The 17,629-nt window shown below is 36.3% G+C and overlaps 3 protein-coding genes and 3 non-coding genes across 13 annotated transcripts; 2 read left to right on the plus strand and 4 right to left on the minus strand.

Moving 5' to 3' along the window:
• Positions 1 to 10: 10 nt before the first annotated feature.
• Positions 11 to 8,570, minus strand: M01H9.3 (uncharacterized protein). 5 transcript variants are annotated; one of them, NM_068174.6, is made up of 6 exons: positions 8,500 to 8,570; positions 2,224 to 2,335; positions 1,230 to 1,353; positions 847 to 995; positions 611 to 794; positions 13 to 530 (listed from the first exon to the last, which is right to left on the minus strand). In NM_068174.6, the coding sequence occupies exons 1-6, from the start codon at positions 8,567 to 8,569 to the stop codon at positions 429 to 431; spliced, it is 741 nt and encodes a 246-aa protein (NP_500575.1). In that variant the 5' UTR covers position 8,570; the 3' UTR covers positions 13 to 428. The 5 variants fall into 5 exon arrangements, with proteins under 5 accessions (NP_001380025.1, NP_001380026.1, NP_500575.1 ...); NM_001392298.1 differs by lacking the exon at positions 8,500 to 8,570 and having other exon boundaries at positions 11 to 530; positions 841 to 995; positions 1,335 to 1,353; NM_001028135.6 differs by lacking the exon at positions 8,500 to 8,570 and having other exon boundaries at positions 16 to 530.
• On the plus strand, positions 2,473 to 2,680 carry M01H9.6. Its single transcript, NR_053097.1, has one exon. It is a non-coding gene; the product is annotated as an Unclassified non-coding RNA M01H9.6 (non-coding RNA).
• A 2,573-nt stretch (positions 8,571 to 11,143) lies between the features above and the next one.
• Positions 11,144 to 11,638, minus strand: M01H9.10 (PhoLip_ATPase_C domain-containing protein). The gene is made up of 2 exons (NM_001383078.2): positions 11,466 to 11,638; positions 11,144 to 11,414 (listed from the first exon to the last, which is right to left on the minus strand). Exons 1-2 carry the CDS (start codon positions 11,552 to 11,554, stop codon positions 11,180 to 11,182), a joined length of 324 nt encoding a protein of 107 aa, NP_001370983.1. The 5' UTR covers positions 11,555 to 11,638; the 3' UTR covers positions 11,144 to 11,179.
• M01H9.4 (Mediator of RNA polymerase II transcription subunit 7) lies at positions 11,627 to 14,420 on the minus strand (the record flags this gene model as incomplete). Of its 4 annotated transcripts, none has more annotated exons than NM_001307499.2 (5): positions 11,627 to 11,745; positions 11,859 to 12,109; positions 12,969 to 13,106; positions 13,155 to 13,236; positions 14,068 to 14,420. In NM_001307499.2, 5 exons carry the CDS (start codon positions 14,113 to 14,115, stop codon positions 11,689 to 11,691), a joined length of 576 nt encoding a protein of 191 aa, NP_001294428.1. The 4 variants fall into 4 exon arrangements, with proteins under 4 accessions (NP_001294428.1, NP_001122791.1, NP_001294427.1 ...); NM_001307498.4 differs by having other exon boundaries at positions 11,631 to 11,745; positions 13,155 to 13,245; positions 14,068 to 14,209; NM_001129319.4 differs by lacking the exon at positions 14,068 to 14,420 and having other exon boundaries at positions 13,155 to 13,182.
• Positions 14,421 to 14,474: 54 nt separating this feature from the next.
• M01H9.9 lies at positions 14,475 to 14,576 on the plus strand. The gene has a single exon (NR_053098.1). It is a non-coding gene; the product is annotated as an Unclassified non-coding RNA M01H9.9 (non-coding RNA).
• On the minus strand, positions 14,475 to 14,576 carry M01H9.8. Its single transcript, NR_053099.1, has one exon. It is a non-coding gene; the product is annotated as an Unclassified non-coding RNA M01H9.8 (non-coding RNA).
• Positions 14,577 to 17,629: the final 3,053 nt, after the last annotated feature.

Below are 17,629 nucleotides of genomic sequence, written 5' to 3' on the forward strand. Positions count from 1 at the left end.
GAAAATGAACGATTTCCCTTATTTTCAGTTTATTTACATGCCATAATGCGGAATTCGGTGGTGGGAAGCGGGAAAGTTTTTCAGTGGAAGAGAAATACAAAAAAAAAGAAACAAAACGAAACGGGAAAACAGTTTTTAAAGAATGGGCTATATACAATCCATGGTTTTTTTGTTTGTTTGACGGAACCAGTATGGGAAAAGCGTGAGCTACTCTAGTTGACAACGATATTGCAGATCCAAGAGAACTCTGCACGACTGGGCATATTTACAGAGAGAACCGGAGGGTTCTGGAAAGGGTGGGGGAGAGAAGTAACAGAAACAAACATTTGAGTGGGAAATTTGATAATAATCATCAAAATGATAATCCAAGAGGGGAAAACGAGAAATAAATCAACATAAATTATTACATCCTGAATGGGGGCTCTTATTCAGTCTTTCATGTAGTTGCTACGCTTGAAGCCAGCGGCCGAGATGCCATCGTCACCGATGATCTTGCTCTGATGCTTCATGAAGTCCTTGAAGCGTGGGTCCTGAAATATAATGATCTTTGATATTTTGTTATCTTATCAATAATAATAATAACTATTTGTTTTCCCTTCCAACCACTTACATCAGTGATAGACATCTTCCTTTCTCCAATATCACCACCACCAGAGTTGGAAGTAGTAGTGGTGTTGGTTGTGTTGGATTCCATTCCCCATGAGAAGCTCTTTGGCGACGATCCGAACAGCATTTCGGAGATTGACATACGACGAGCACGTGGTTGTGCATCAATTGGAGAAGTCGGTGCAGGGCTGAAAGTTGACGATCGTGTTAAAGATGGGTTTTGAAAGCGTCTACCCCAACCTGGCGCCCTCGTTCGTCGAGAACTTGCGTCCACCAAGTGCGCCGATCTCCGAGTCGGTGGAATCCATCGAAATGGTTCTTTCTTTCTGGACGCGTGCCGAACGAGTTGGCGGCTTCCAGAGGCAATCAGTGTCGTAGTCTGGGCGAATCTGGAATTTGAGGGATGAGATGGAGTTGAGAATCCTTAAAGTTTTGACTTTATTCCTCTTAAAACAGGACCAAAAGTCCAAATTTTATTCAAAATTTCCGAAATTCGACTAAAATCTTCAATTTTTAGGTAATAAGTTGTAGGTAATTTTCAAAAGAGTCGCTAAAAATTCCGTCCTTTGATTCCATTTTAAGTGTAATAAAGCCAAAATTCTTGATCTATTGAGCCTACTTACTGAATCATCAGCTCCAGCAATCGGAATGCTGGCGCTGGGTGAGTGTGGTGAACCACCAGTCACCGCTTTGAAGGTAACATTCGGTTGAACGACAAGATCACTTACTTGTGGAGCCTTGGACATCCTGAAATATAGATTCGTGTGTTGTTGCGGCGGTGAGAAGTATTCAGCAGTAAGAAATGATTTGAATTGGGACCCACCCACAGGCCTATTTATACCCGGCCCGTCGCCTTCCATGTCTGCGTCTAGAGCACAACACTATGTCTCCACTATCGTATACCGACTTGTTTTTAAGGCGAGATAGGGGGTGGGAGAGAGAAAGCTCTCTACTCGCATGTGACCACGTGAATTTGCACATGCGCGCGCGCGCCCAGTGCCTCAACCCGTAAACAAGTCCTGTGTGCCCATTCTGGCGGTCTTCGGTCCCCTGCTGCTGCTGGATAGTGTTAGAGGGGTTGAATAGGCAAAGTTCATATGTTTTACTTGTTTACAGTTTCAGGAATGGGCCGGCTTGCTGCAATAAAAATAAAAACCGAACAATTTCCGATGTGGTCTATGATTTGATGCTCGCCGAGTGGGGAGAAGCCGATTGATAAACAACCCCCTTCCCATCACTTTTATCAAATTAATATTCGTTATTATTTCGCCATTCTTATTTGTCGCTGTGCTGCTATCAATTAGTCACCGTCTATTGACCAACCAACAGAGAAGCTACTCGAAAATAGAATTTTCTCCAGAAAAATACCCGTTTCTCTGCACTTTGCACACTCTCCTGCAACCGCTGGTCCCCAAACTCTTCTCGTCATGTGTTTCACGGTGTTTACGACACAGGCGTTTCTTGCGATCACTATTTTCTTTTTTTTTCTCAAGAGGCGTAGCTATTTTCAGCTTTAATCCTGTGTTCGTCAATCACTGAACTATAATCATCTAGAAGCGCCTGTTTTTTCATTTTCCCAACATTTTCTCCCGTTTATAATTTTTTCCGATCGCTCACCACAAAGAATCCATAGGGTCGAGCGGCATTTTTGCAGTTTCTTGATTGTTGTTGTTGATACTTTCCTTTTCAGTTGGTATGATGGACGTCGATACTGGGCTACCGAACAATCCTGAAAACAAAAAAATGAAAAAATAATTTTTTTAGGATTCGACGGTTTTCTGGAAGTATTTCTGAGAAAAAACACCCGAGGAGGCACTTTTAAATACGAGAAAATTGCACTTTTACAGTTTCTTACAACAAATCATCAAATCAAAGGGAAAAAGTGGCGGAGAACGATGGGAAAATAAGAATCGAAATGAAAAAAGAAGAGTCGCCGGCGCCGCGAGAGAGTGTGAAAGACGGAGAGAGGCGAGAGTAACGGAGCGCGGCAGGGCGCGTTGTGCCACTCAAAAAGTGGCGCCAATTTCAAATTTAATTAATTTCCAGAGGAATTTTCGATATTTTTTCTATTTTAAGGTGCTTTGCAACTTGAAAAATAAAAAATTATAACTTGCAGTTATGTCTAGAAACAAGCTCTGATATTCATGTGAATAAGAGCGTGTAAACGAGCTATTGGGGAGGGGCTGATGGCTACTTTCTATTTCTAGAGTTGTGAACAGAAAAAAAAGGAAAAGAAGGAAGAAAAGGAGATGAAGATGGAGAAGGCAAATGGAAAAACAAAAGTACATTGCCCATTTTTATATTCCGTGTATCAAAAAGGAGCGCTCGGTGACGACGGCTCCGGGCAGCGCAAAGTCAGAACCGACCAGCAAATGAGAAAACAGACTGAAAGGCATTTATAAACCGTCTGACAGTGAGGCCTGAAGGGTTACCAACCAGACCAGCAGCAGCAGCGAGAAGGGCAGAATGGGCACGTGCTCGGCCTCCCGGCGCCCAGAGAGAGGAGGAAAAAAGACTGGAGACGCGAGAGATGCAGATGGAAAAGTGCTGTGAGAGGGGCCCAAGGCGGAGAGCGCATTCAGAGCACTGTTTGAACCCAATTTGGGTTGTATTGGGTTGTTGACGGGCAAGCGGAGACACTTTTTGGTAAAAAGAGAAAAAGTTCAATTCTATTCGAAATAGGGAATAGATTGTATACTGTAGAAATATAGAAAATTTTGCCCTTTTATTACTTTAACACTAAATTCTGAGAATGCGTTTTGTGCAACACATTTGACGCGCAAATATCTCGTAGCGAAAACTACAGTAATTCGTTAAATGAGTAGCGCTTGTGTCGATTTACGGGCTTTAATTTCGAAACGAATTTCGGTAGTTTTTTGGTAACTTTTTTTGTCAATTTCATGTTTTCTTTTCTTATTTTATCGATTAATAAATGATTTCCGTAAATCGACACCAGCGCTACAGCAGTCACTTAAAGAGTTACTGTAGCTTTCGCTATGAGATATTTTGCGCGTCAAATATGTTGCGCAATACGCATTCTCAGAATTCAGTGCTCCCGTAATCCATTGATTTGTTTAAAATGTTAAATAAATACCACAAGAATGGCAAAAATCGTTAAAAATCTAGAATTTAACAAAAAAAATCAGGAAAAATCCTTCTTCTCGAGGATTTCGCAACTTAAATGGATCACATGCTTCTTGAAAATGTTTCTATTTTTATAATCAATTTATCATTTTTAAACAGTCTAGACAATTCTAAATTTGATTTTTTTTTTCCTTCAAAAACATGAAAAATCGAGAAGAACAATTAAAGGGTGGCCATCTTCATGAACTTTTTGTTTTTCCATCGCAGCCCGCTGCAAAAAAATAAACTATTTCTACTCTTTTCCTCTCCACCACTTTCGAATCACGAGAGCGTACTTTTTCATGGCACCACATCAACAACACAACTCGTTATGCTATTTTATAAACCTTTGGGTTACTGTAGCTGTGGGAGGCGAGGGGGCGCAATAACAGGGGGAGGGATTACTGTAGGATTACTGTACCTGATACTAATTATATTTAGGCACACTGAGAGCTCTGATTATTCTGGGTCTCATAGAGAAAGCGAGCTGAGCCTTAAAATCACAGTTTAGGATCAAAACTCTTTAAAATTAGATTTATTGAACTCTGAGTCCACATGGAAATCACGTTGTGTACTTAAACTATTTCTCGGGGTTGTCCTCCACACAATGTTATTATATTTTTTCGTCTTTTCGAAGTTTGATTTCAACTCGTAGCACGTGTTTGTCACCCACTGGGTGCCTGAGAGGACATCAAAGATAGTGTACGGTACAAAGTGTGCGACACATAATCCGGGCGCGAAAAACAGCAAAAAAAGCGAGTAGTAGAGAAGGAAAAGAAGAATAAAATAGATCGAAATCAGAATCTGTAACCTCGGGTACGGATTGTTGTTATGATTCCCTTTGCCCTCTTTTTTTTCAATCTCTCTCGTCTCGGGAACAGCAGAAAACCACGTGTTTTGTGGGGGTTCGACGACACAAATCGAGGCCATTTGATCAGTTTCAAGGACTTTGGGGGAAAACATTCCCCGCGGGGGAACAGATCAAAATGTGGTTGCCAAATACTTTAATTTGAAAAATCTTCACATTTTCTGGAAGCTCTGGAAGCCAGATTGCACCAGAACACCAGCTGTAACTCCCTGATTCTAACTGATTTTGATATCTGAGCTGCCAGAGAAAGTATTAGAAATTATGCGTAAAAAACAATTAGAACAACACAAATGACACCCCATGAAAAATGTAATGCTTTTCTAGCATGAAAATGTTTACAGTTTTTTTTTTCTCGCTCATCAAAATTTCCAGCGTGGTCGTATAAAACCAACCTTCTTTGATGTTTGATGGCTTATTTTATCTTTTGAAAATTAAGCTATATCAAACAAAAAAAAATGATCAGTGGAAACTGGTTCTTGATGGGAAGTTCTCGAAACCCCATGAAATGACAAAACGTTCGCGTATCTCCTGGGAAACAAGAGTTGTCAAAAAGTTGTCAACAGTTTTTAGTTGACAAGTTTTTCATGGCTTTGTACCGAAAAGAGTTATGGGTCAGTAAAGTTGAATGGAAAAACGTGTCATTTCCAAATTAACTCACAAAGTGTACGAAAACCTACCTATGAAAAGCTAACAATAAGAAAAACCAAAAACTATCAATATCAAAGGCCAACTGAAAAGCAACGTGTTGTTTGTCAGGGGAGTCATCGAGAATAACAAGGGGCAAAGTTTCATTTGATCAGGACAGCAGCGGGACAGCAGGGTGATCAAAAGATTCCCGAGTTCTCAAACTACAACTGTGCACCCCACAACTCCCCCCCCCCCCCCCCCAGCCCTACGTCATTCTTCCTCCACCCGGTTTGGTGTACCTAGTGACGTCAATTCATATGGTGACCCTCCCGCCACCTCGCTACGCATTGCATCTCTTCATCTCGCACACTATCTCGTTATCTTTGAAAAGCCGACGACGACACTGTGAAAATGAAGAAGACGACGGGGCCGTGTCGTTGACAAAATAGCCGACGGCGATGTCGAAAGCTCTTCACGATTTGGGTAACAAACATTGGATCTTTAGAATTTTGCATTGGAAACAACATGACCTCCACAATGATAATACGGTAAATGTTAACAAAGTGTCTTTTAACATTTTGGTAGTTGATAACTTTTCTTGCAATGTTCTAAACTGTCTAGCTTGGTTTGCCAAAAAACTGAAAAATCAAATTAGAAATTTCTGTTGCTGCTTGTATGGAATAGGGAACATATCCATTGAATTCTGTATGAGAAAAACGGGTTTTGGAGTGTTATTTTTTCGGTTTTAAAATGTTCAGAATACAATTTTTAACATTTTGTCAAATGACAATTTTTTGATACCTTCCGTTGTTGGTGAGTTACAGCTATTTGAATAAAAAATGCTAATTGTAAGAGCTGCACCTTTTCAAGCACCCGTAATTAATCAGATTTTGAAATTTCTAAAAAAGTGGTCAAGTAGCAAAATGCTTAAAGGTGGGGTACCGAAATTTGAGACTTTGCGTTTTTAGATCCAAAATGGTCCAAAACTACCGAATTTCATAATGAGACGTTCTGAAAATTTTTCAAAAAAAAGTTATGGCCTCTCAAAATTTTGGAAAAAACGGTCTATTTTTAGCTAAAATCCCAAATTTTGGCAACTTATCGGTGTCGCAGCAGTTGAAACTTAATTTTTATTTGATTATCATCCTTTAAAGCATGTTTTGGCATTTTATTGCGTGTTGTTTCATTTATTGAGACGCTTTTTGGGCCAATGGGGACGGAAAATTGTGTCATATTTGCGTCCCCATTGGCCAAAAAAACATCTCAATCAACGAAACAACACGCAATAAAATGCCAAAACATGCTTTAAAGGATGATAATAAAATAAAAATTAAGTTCCAACTGCTGCGACACCGATAAGTTGCCAAAATTTGAGATTTTAGCTAAAAATATACCGTTTTTTCCAAAACTTTGAGAGGCCATAACTTTTTTAAAAAATTTTCAGTACGTCTCATTATGAAATTCGGTAGTTTTGGACCATTTTGGATCTAAAAACGCAAAGTCTCAAATTTCGGTACCCCACCTTTAAGCATTTTGCTACTTGACCACTTTTTTAGAAATTTCAAAATCTGATTAATTACGGGTGCTTGAAAAGGTGCAGCTCTTACAATTAGCATTTTTTATTCAAATAGCTGTAACTCACCAACAACGGAAGGTATCAAAAAATTGTCATTTGACAAAATGTTAAAAATTGTATTCTGAACATTTTGTTAATAGACATTTTTTTGATAAAATCAACGAAAAAAGAACTACAACTCACTTTAAAAAAATTATCAACAAAAATTGGGACTCGGATTCGGCACCCTACCGAAAAGAGCAATTATAATTCCCTATAGGCCCCACGAGCTATAAAAAATTGCTTATTACTCGGCAGTTTGCTACTCCTGGCGCGCGCACGTTTCGCACCGGGCGCGCCGACCCAGGAGTAGCGAACTGCCGAGTAACAACAACTTTTTGATATCAATTTTGATAAATTTGATGAACTGAAACGACTGTCAAGTTTGCCAAATTTAAAATAGTTGTAATTCAATTTTAAAAAAATTTAAAAACTTAAACTTTATCTAAAATTATTCCTTGGTATGTAATAAATTGGTACATAAAAACTAACGTGTGGAACACGTGGTTCTTCACCATTCGTACCGTAATATTTTGATGATCGTATTATCATAGGTTATCACCATCTTCTTTTAATCGCCTTTCCACTTGACTTTTGACCGAAATTTTATGCTGTTTGGCAAATGCAAATGAACTTAAACAAACTATTTGTTGAAAGTGTGAAAAACTGATAAGGAAATAGGAAATATGAATTTTCGAGGGAACAGTTGAATTGGGGGAATGAATTCAGGTTTTTATACTAATTCGCTATGATTTTTGAGATGTGGAAGCTATTTTTAGGCAGATTTACAATTATCACTTTTTTTTTTGTGGGAAAAGAAGCAGGTTTTACAGGACAACAAGTGACTAATACGATGAGGTTTCCAGAAAATTCGTCCGTAAAATTTATTTCGTTTAATTGATGTTTTTTTTTTCTAATTTAATATTTTTGTTTTATGCATTCAAATTGTTAGCTAACAACTTTTTGTTAACTGTTACGCTTGAAAAACTAACGGCACCAAAGTGGAAATTTGAAAACAACAAACCTATTTTCGTTTGGCAGGTAATAAAAAGTTGCTAACTGACAAAATAATTCAAATTTTGTAACATTTTGTTACAAACAGCTTTCTTATAGCTTTACCATAAAAATAGATACAGGAACGCAAAGTTGAGAATCTATAGAAAATATTTTAAGTGTTGTAGCTCGGCTAAATTGAGTACTGTAACGTTTTGATACCTATTTTGTCTATTGATATATGTTTATTGATAGAAGATACTTTGAAGCTTTGTAGCTTATCTTTGTGTGGTTACTATCAGAAAGTGGACAGCGTACAAAATATTTCAAACTTTTTAAAATAAAAAAAAATTAGCCTACAAAAATTAGCCTAAATTATTAAAAAAAAAAAAATTAGCCTAAAATAAAAAAAAATTAGCCTACAAAGTTTTTTGTTTTCAGTACCTATTTTGTCTGTTGATATTCAGCAATTAAACAGAATTTTTGAAAAAGATAAAAAACTGTGTCAAAAAGTTGTTAACTGACAAAGACTTAAAATATCAGTTAACAATTAAAGGTGGACTCCAAAATTTTTTAGATTTTCCAAAATATTTAGTCACCATTTTTTCAGGCATTGCTCTCGACAATTTTGATAACTAAAAATTCCCAAAAATGTCTCGTAACTCACTTGCAACAAACATTCTTGGTGTCTCCTCAACTGAAGTTTTTGAATCGTCGAAAAATGTGTGAAGAAGCATTCTGCAAAATAAGTAGTACTACTAAAATTACATTGCAAAAAGTAGAAGAAAGAATAGTCCAGTTCTCAAATTAAACTGCCACTCTCTTTTATATGGTCAAAAACGCAACGAGTACGATGGAACGTGACATGGTCAGTCTGGGAAAATGAATGAATGAACTGAGGACAAGAAATAGGTGGACTGGGTGAGAGAGAGAGAGAGATGTAGAGACGAATCGAAGAAAAAAGAAGAGAGAAGGCAATCGTTCTTTGAAGGAAACAGACAAACTCACGCGGTCGTGCTTTTCCTGCAACACTTGATGAAGCAATGTGAATGCTCTTTGAGCATTTTTGATGGACCACGTGAGAGAAATGACAAGGAATGGCTCAGGACAATGAATCCCAGGGAGATATAACTAATTTTAGCTAGCGCTATAAAAAATTGCCAGTTAACAAAATGTTGAAAATTTTATTTGAAACATTTTGTTAGTTGAAAACTTGTTGCTAGGTTTTAGGAAAAATGCGCTTAGGCAAAAGGTAGGCGTAGGTCACCTTGAAGGCATCAGGTAGGCATTTTTGTGTCTTCTATGTATGTATATGCTAATAAAAGGTCAATGCTCAAAATTTTGTAAGCTGACAAATTCCAATTATAGTTAGAAGCGCTGCAAAATTTGATAGCTCGTAAAGGTCTGTTAAAACTAGAAAAGGGAAAATTCCATGAACACACTTGTTTTAAACCACTCTCCACATTCACTCGAAAGCTCAAAGAATCCTGAGCTCTGTGAGCCCGACCACGTGCTCCTGAGGAGCTCGGAAAAGTTTCGGCACACAAAGAGATGGAGGCTGTGCACACACGACAATGTCCAGAATCCAAACCGTTTTATTTGAAAAACCAGGAAGGAAAAACCATTGAAAATTTCAAAAATCGAGAGGGAAGTCAACTGTGAACAATACGTGGGAATATCGTATAGAATCCGTTTTTTTTTCGAGTTTTTAAAAGTTCCTGATTTAAAAGTTCAATTCCATTTTGTTTTTTCAACTCTACATACACTTTGCTCAACCACCTCCGAAATTGCTCCTATCACGTACTGATAACGCCTGTCGAGTTCATCATCAATCGGTTCAGATTTTGCTCGGCGAGCAAGTGTACCTGTGAACTGGAGTCTGTTCAGTTTATGTAACATGAGGAGTATGAGGTTTTTTATAAACAATTTAAAGCTGAAAAACAAAGTGGAGAAAGTTTTGAAGGATTTCTACGAACATTTTTCATTGTCTGGATGAAATTGATGCAAAAATGCGTGGGGTTTTTGTCGAAAATTTCATTTTAAAAAAATTTAAAATTTAACCTAAACTTAACATTTCTTAACTTTTGCCAATTAATGTAAAACGATTTACCAAAAAACACAAATTAAGTTTTAAAAAAAAGAACCCAAGCTTCCTAGATTTTTCGATAATTTCTCTGTTTAAAATACTACAAACTATCGACGAATATACCCCAATTTTCTGATCTATGATCTACGAAAAATGTAATTCCTCTCATGATCACCATTGCCGACATACATCAAAAAATTGAAAAGAACGCTGTCAGGTCATCATGGAAGTTGCACGTTTTACCAATTTTCGGTCGTGCCTACCATTTTCTAGTTTGATGCGGATTTTTCTGTAAAAAAGTTGAACAAAAAACTTTTGTTATGATTTTTTTAGTTATCATTTTTAAACACAAAGAACTATCAGTTCTTACAGACCTTGACGCAACTGTTCTATTGACTTTTCTACGAAAAAACGTGGGTAGGCACCAGAGAATGATCGAATTTTTTCAATAAATAAGGTTGGATTTTTTGTAAGTTGTGGTTTTCAACTGAACCTTGTTAATTTTATCATGTCACAAAAAATGGGTTGACTGTCTTGTAAGATGCTCACTAACTGAATATTAGAATTATTTGTACTGTTCTGAGCCCACAAATCACTCTGTTTTCCTTTGCACGACGAGAATTTTCAACAAAGTATTGTCCTCTATTTCATCAGCAAATTATAATATTCTGAACTCATTCTAAACTCTTAAACAGACAAAATTTTCCAACTCATTCTTCTATGCACAGTTTTTCATTTTGGCAAATTTGGCGACATTGCCGAATTCGCTAAAATATACTATTTGTGTATAGATGCAACCTATTGTCTAGTGTCTCATGGCTTCTATGTTGAATAGTTCAAACGCGAGTGTAGGTGTGCGTCGCCTATGGTTTTGGAGGCAATTAGGCTGGCGTTCAGGAACCTATAGAGAAGCCTTAGTTTAGCTAACTCTCTGTAATCATAAAAAGCAATGCATAATTGTAGGCAGGCGTGTGCCGCAATTGGAAACTTTTGGCAATTGGCAAATACTGTTTTTTTTTTCTGTAGAAACTTTCAAAATAAACATTGACATAATGATACAGTATTTATTAGATAATTGCTCCAGAAGAAAACCTAGTAATTCGAGGTTCAAGATACTTTTGCGCTGGAAAATTCAACTTCAGAGAGATAAAAATAAATAAGATTGCACTTTTTTTGGAGATCTATTCAGGTTTTCTCCAACCCGTTACAAAACTTATACAGGTAGTAATTGAAAATGTTTATATCAAGAAATATTCCCATATTATGACAAAACAGCAAGTTCTCCTCCTCTTCCACAATCCCCAGAAGAAACCAAAACATCGCGAACTGACTGAGTTGGAGATACGATTCTTCGATTGTCAATCGGAACATTATATTCTCCAAATACATCCATAAAAACCTCATCGGGAGCCAGAACTCCAAAAACTAAAAGTTCCCAAACCAAAATCGGGATGATCACCGAAAAAAGAGTACTGATCCAGTTGGAATCAAAGAATCTGAAAATTGGAAATGTTTTTTTGTGTCCTGAAAAGGTTGTGAAAACTTACAAATAAATGTATAAAACCACGAAAATATTGAACAAAATGTATCTATTGGCCCATTGAATCGTTTGTTTTGAGTACCCATCGTTCGCCATTTTTTTCGAAATAACGGAATTCCCCAATTATGAAAATAAGTCCTTTTTAAATTTTTTTAAAGTTCACGCATAAAACAAAAAAACACTTTATTAAAGAGAAAAAGGAGATCTAGAATACATTTTGAAAATTCCTCTCAACTCCTTTCAGCAGCCAATTTTGCAGCCAGTTTGCGAACCGAATCAACGAATTTCTGAATTTGTGGCTATATTTTATGGGATTAAAAACACCTTTAAAAATAGATGGCTGTGTATTTTTTATTTCTCGGCCACGTGACAAAGAAATGAAATCACCAAAAATCCTTACCGTATAAATCTCCTCGTCGGCTCGCTGAAAACTCGGCATATGGTAAGTGTGCGGATCGGATTGCTGACGTGGCATCGTTGTCGGCGAGGTACTTGGCTCTTCGATAATTTGTTGCTGTGAAAGAGGCATCATGCCGAATTGCATTGGGTTGAATATGGATTGAGGTGGAACTCGGATAGGCCGAGGGCCCGCTGCTCCAGCACTAAGAGTCTGTCTTCTAGAAGATGATGGTGTGGTGGAAGCGGAGTTTGCTGGAATTAATGTTGTCTTAGATGCACCATGTTTCAGGTTAGCCTACAAAGCCGTACGGGGTTCTGGCCTTCCTCATTGAATTTTTTGCGCTCCATTGACAATCGCCCGCTGAACAACGCGTGGGAAAGTCGTGTACTCCACACGGACAAATACATTTAGTTTTATAACTGAAATCGAGCCGCGACGCGCCGTAAATCTACCCCAGATATGGCCGAGCTAAAATGACCTTGTTCCTCTTCCATTTCAATTTATGAGGGAAGCCAGAAATCCGCGAGGCTGGCGGCCGAAAAATTTGGTGGCCGAAAAATTTGGTGGCCGAGTTTTCTTTTGCGGTCACGTAGCAAATCAAACGCGCTCTTTTGAGAATTTTATTTCAAACTTATAGTTAATGAAATTGATTTTTTCAAATTAATCTTGAATGCTATTTTTGAAATTTGTGGTAGTTATATTTAAAATTTATACATTAAATTTCATTTTCCGCGAAAATTATGTAAATTTACAACACTTTTTGCTCATTTTTTCCATTCAAAAAAATATACATAATTTTATTTTAAAAAAGGGCAAAAAGTGTTGCCGATTTACGTTAGTCTAATTTTTCTGTCCTACCCTCCATTTCGTAAATCGACACCATCATTTGGAAATATTTGGAAGAATTTGGAAATATTGTACTCCCCGAGGAGAAGTGTGCAGTCTGCAATAGTATCCTCGGGGAGTACACAAGCTGCGTAAATCGACACAAGTTGTTCAAGCTATTCTTAAATTTTCAAGTTTAGACAAATGATGATTCCAGTGAAAATTATCAATAACAAAACTGCGAAGCATCGTTAAAAAAAATAAAAAAAACAATTCTATACTCACCCTCGTCTTTATTATCTTTTCTTATCATCGGCATCGGGTACTCCATCTGCTGGTGATGATGCTGCATTTGTTGAATCATCTGACAATATTGCATAAGTGGGAAGCCGACGTTTGGCTGCAACCCACGGGCATTTGGCACTGTAATTTCAGATTTCCAATTTTGAAAAAAATAACTCCAAAACTAACTGCCAGCCATGACCGCCGGATTCATCATTAACTGCTGATGGTTTCCTGCGTGGATACTGTATTTTTCATCGGGCTCCTCGGTCTGAAAATTCTGAAATGTTCTCCAGTTTTCTAGGCCAAGCATGACGCCACTCCTTTAAAAACTTGGCCTAGAAAATAAGAAGTTCGTAGTTCTCCAGTTGGCTTTTTCTAGGCCACGGGAATCAGTTTTATTCATTTCGCAAGTGCATGGGAACCCACGTTTTCGACAAAGGTTTGTACAATGGAGCACGCTTGCATTTTCAAATAATTTTCATGTTTGAAATTTATAATTAAATTTTTGTTGTTAGAATTTTCTGTTTTCCGTATATTTTGAAATATTTTAAAATTTTAAAAATTAAAAAAAAAAATTAAAAAATAAACTTGCTATAGCAAGCGTAGAAAAGCAACAAAACCTTGGCCACTAATTTAAAAAACTTGACCGAGTTTTCTATGTTTGTAGGCCACGTAATTTTCGTGTACTTCTCGTAGACAACTGTGCATTTTTTAAATGAGAATGCTTGATTGGGCCATTTTCGCTATTTCTTTTTGTGTTTTACAATAGCTAATATATTCTTTAACTTTTAATTTTTTTAAAGAAAAACCTGTATTTGTCGTGGAATTCTAGTAAAATCAGAAATTGATGTTTTTCATTAAAATTCATAGTATTTTACCGAAGTGAATAAAAATATATTTGAAATGTTAAACACAAAAAGAAATAGCAAGAATTTTTCCAAAAACTGTGAAATCATGCGAAAAAGTTGTCCACGAGTAGTACACGACGGGCCGCAGGTTTGCAAAACGACGCTCCGCCTTTTTTCTGTGGGCACTACTTTTCCTGTTTCAATAGAATTTTCGGGCTTTACGCGCCAATTTTCTATTATTTAATACTCACCACATCAGACTCCGATCTTGGTCTTTTCAATGAGACAGTCTCGGACATTTTGAAGTTTAAATTAGGATTAAAATTAAAATCGATATCGATATCAAAATCAAAAGTATCGATTGGAAGAATCTATTATAATAAATAAGAAGTAAAAGTTAGTCAGGCGAGTGAGCTCATTTCGATAAGGCGAAGGTTGGTGTAGATGCACACAAAACTGATAAACCCCCGACGATAGCAATGTTGTCGTTGATAAGAAGTGTTTCGAAAAAAAAAGAAGGGAAGAATAGGATGCAAGGCTCTTTATATATAAGTATGTTCCTTTTTAATAGAGATATAGCAAATTGGTGTGGAGCAAAAAGGGAGCAAAAGTGAAGTGGGGTGGTGAGGGGCTGAAGGGGGTCCGTCCACCCGTCCCGAAGAATTATATATGAATGAAATGAATTTGTGATGAGCCAACGTTCATTTTTCATTTCGTTATTTATTCATTTTTAGGGTGACCCATTTTTTATTCAACACTTGCTGCGCTGTTGTGTACAGCTCTGAATTGATGAAGAAGAAGAAGAAGAGAAGTGTATGTAGAATTCAAATGGGATATCGAAGAACAAGTGTTAAAAATAGAAAATATATGAGATTAGTGAAATGTATTGGTTACAGGAGTGGGCGGCAATTGCAGTTCAGCAAATCAAAAATTGCCGGTTTGAATTTGCCGGAAATGTTTATATCTGGCAATTTGACGATTTGCAGGAATTTTTGATTTTCGGCAAAATTACAGATTTGCTGTTTGCCGAACATCAATTTGCCGGAAGTTTTAGAGGGTTTTTTTAAAGACAAAAACACTTAAAACTATTTCTTTTTGAAATTATTTTCCCGTTTTTCCTAGATATTTTCATACAATTTGCTTACTTTTCAACATAGATGTAAGTTTGTAGGATGCGTACAATTTTGCCGATTAAAATTGAAATCTGAAATTGTAGTTCTAGGTCGGAAATTTAACCCATCTAATTGAATAAAAATTTCCTATCAATTCTGATCAAGTTTGTACCAAACACCATTTTTTGGCAAAACCAAAAACCAAAAATATTGTTTTCTGGCACAAATTTGATCAGAATCGATAGGAAATTTTTATTCAATTGAATGGGTAAAATTTCCAACCTAGAACTATAATTTGACCCAGATTATAGGAGCTTTAGATATGAAATGTGAGCTTATTTAGAGGGGTCTATTATTAATTTTATCTATTATTAATTTTTGGAAGGGCAATATCTGTACTAAAATCCTATAAAATAAAATATGAGGTCCGAAATTAATGTAGTTCGATAGGAAATTTTTTTCTGAGCAGATGGGTAAAATTTTACAGATAGATATAAAATGTGAACTTATTTAGAGGAGTTTTAATCTATTTTTAATTTTTTGAAGGGAAATATCTGAACTAAAATCCCCAAAAAAAAACAATATCCGACCAAGAACTACAATTTAACCCAAGTTATAGAGGTTAGAGAGTTTTTGTGTAAATATGATATTTAATGGGTAAGTATAGGCCAAAAATTTAGAAAATAAAAATGTTGTCTGGCGGTTGGAGAACAACGTTATCATATCCATAAGACAGTAATTTCTATGAAGATAACTTTATTGATAAATATATTTTGTTGAAGCGATTTTTTGTTACAGGCAATTTCAGATTCAAGGGCATAAATCGACCAGCCAGATGTCTGCCGCTGTATCGTTTTTTCGAAAATAATGTTTAGTTTTTGAGCTATGGCTATTTAAACACAGCCCAAAATTCACCAAACTCAATATAACCGGAACAATAAAAATTTTTACGGAAACCCCGTCACAATTGTAGCTTTTTCCAAAAAAAACTTTCAGATTTTATTCGAAACAATTAATAGAAAGATGTAAGTACGCGTTGTCAAAAGTCCATGTAAAAATTATTAATCTACATTTTTGAAAAAATCATGACTTAGTCAGTCAACTTAGTTAGTTTCTTTAAAACCATTTCAGATAATTTCAAAAACTTTCTTTGATTTTAAAAATTTTTATAGTATACTTACCTCATTTTCAAACTGTTTTCATTCAACCCCTGAAAATTCCGTCTTCATGTTGGGCACACATGTTGCTATCTTCATATGTCCTTCATATGTCCTTCCTATCAGTTTATTAATCAACCGGATTGCTTTTGACGTCGCTCAAAGTGAGAAAAAGTTGAAAAATTAAATCATGTGAATTAAATTCAACCTGCTGACTGAGGGAAATGATGATATCATTCTTTGAACAATTAAATTTTGACTTTTTGACTTCAAAATGTTATTTCGGGTTGTTTGCATTTCCGACCATCGTGCTGCGATAGGAAATTTCAAAAATTCTAAATTTGGCCAAGATTAGATCCGCCAACTATCCAAGCAATCAGCGACGTTCCTCTCCTCCTAAGTGGGCGGGGTTATCACTGATTAGTCTTGGCCAGGTTTGAAATATCGCTTTCGAGTAAAGAGAGATTTATAATGCAATTTTGGATTATTTCTAAACTTTGGCCAATTTCATGATTTTCACGACAAACTCCTTATTCCTGTTCCTTATCCTTTAAAGGTGATGTATTCAAAATGTTTTTGTTGCTTTATTAGCCTCAAAATTGTCTGAAAACACCGCATTTTAAAATGAGACATCTTGAAAACTTCTCAAAAAATGACCTCAAATTAGTTCAAATTTTACCAACTTGTCAAGTGGCTGGAAACTAAATTTTTTTGAAATCACCGTCTAATTTTAGGCGTACATAAACGATATAGGTATTTTAGGTCAATGGAAAGCAAGATTTGGTACAAAATTTTACCAGTTTCAGTCGCTTCAGTGGTCAAATTCCAACATTTAACTAATTTTAGATCATTTTTCGAACCGCCATCACTTTTTTGGAGAAGCTTTAAAAAAAATTTTATTATGAAATTCGCTATTTTCAAACAATTTCGAGTCTAACAAAGTAATAAAAAAAATCGACTACACGACCTTTAAAGGGTTTTTTCTTCAGATTTCGATCCTCGGAAACTATACAACTTATCTCGGTATCCCTAGTTTTTCCAGCCTCACAGACAAACGTCCTCTTAGCCGGAGACCCTGTTTATCAACAAAACCACTCGGATCTGTTTGTTTTCTCTCAAAATTAAATTCCCGTAAATATACACAGATGTTTTCTGTTTTTGTTTTTTTTTCAGAAAAAATTTATATAGCTGATTTAGTTTTCTGAAAATAACAAGGATGATAACAATAATAATAATCAAGACATAACTTCCGCAACCTCCCACTGGAATGTCTAATGATAAGTATATTTGTTCCGGTGTCTGAACCCCCCATTCACACCCACATTCTAATGAGTAACTGGTTAAGCTTTTCCTCTAACCTATATAAGCCTGAAAACCGTTTGCAGAGTACAGTCATCGACTGAAGATTCACCACTTTTTTTTGCCATTTTTAGCAACACTTTAAGACCCTAGTGTAGTTGATAAGGTACCTTTTTTTCCGGCAGATTATTTTGTCAAGTTTTCTATTAGAGTAGGATTAGGGAGAGTTAGGTGTCACGGAACTG

Source organism: Caenorhabditis elegans, chromosome IV (genome assembly GCF_000002985.6).
Source record: "Caenorhabditis elegans chromosome IV".
In the NCBI taxonomy this organism is placed as follows: domain Eukaryota; kingdom Metazoa; phylum Nematoda; class Chromadorea; order Rhabditida; family Rhabditidae; genus Caenorhabditis; species Caenorhabditis elegans.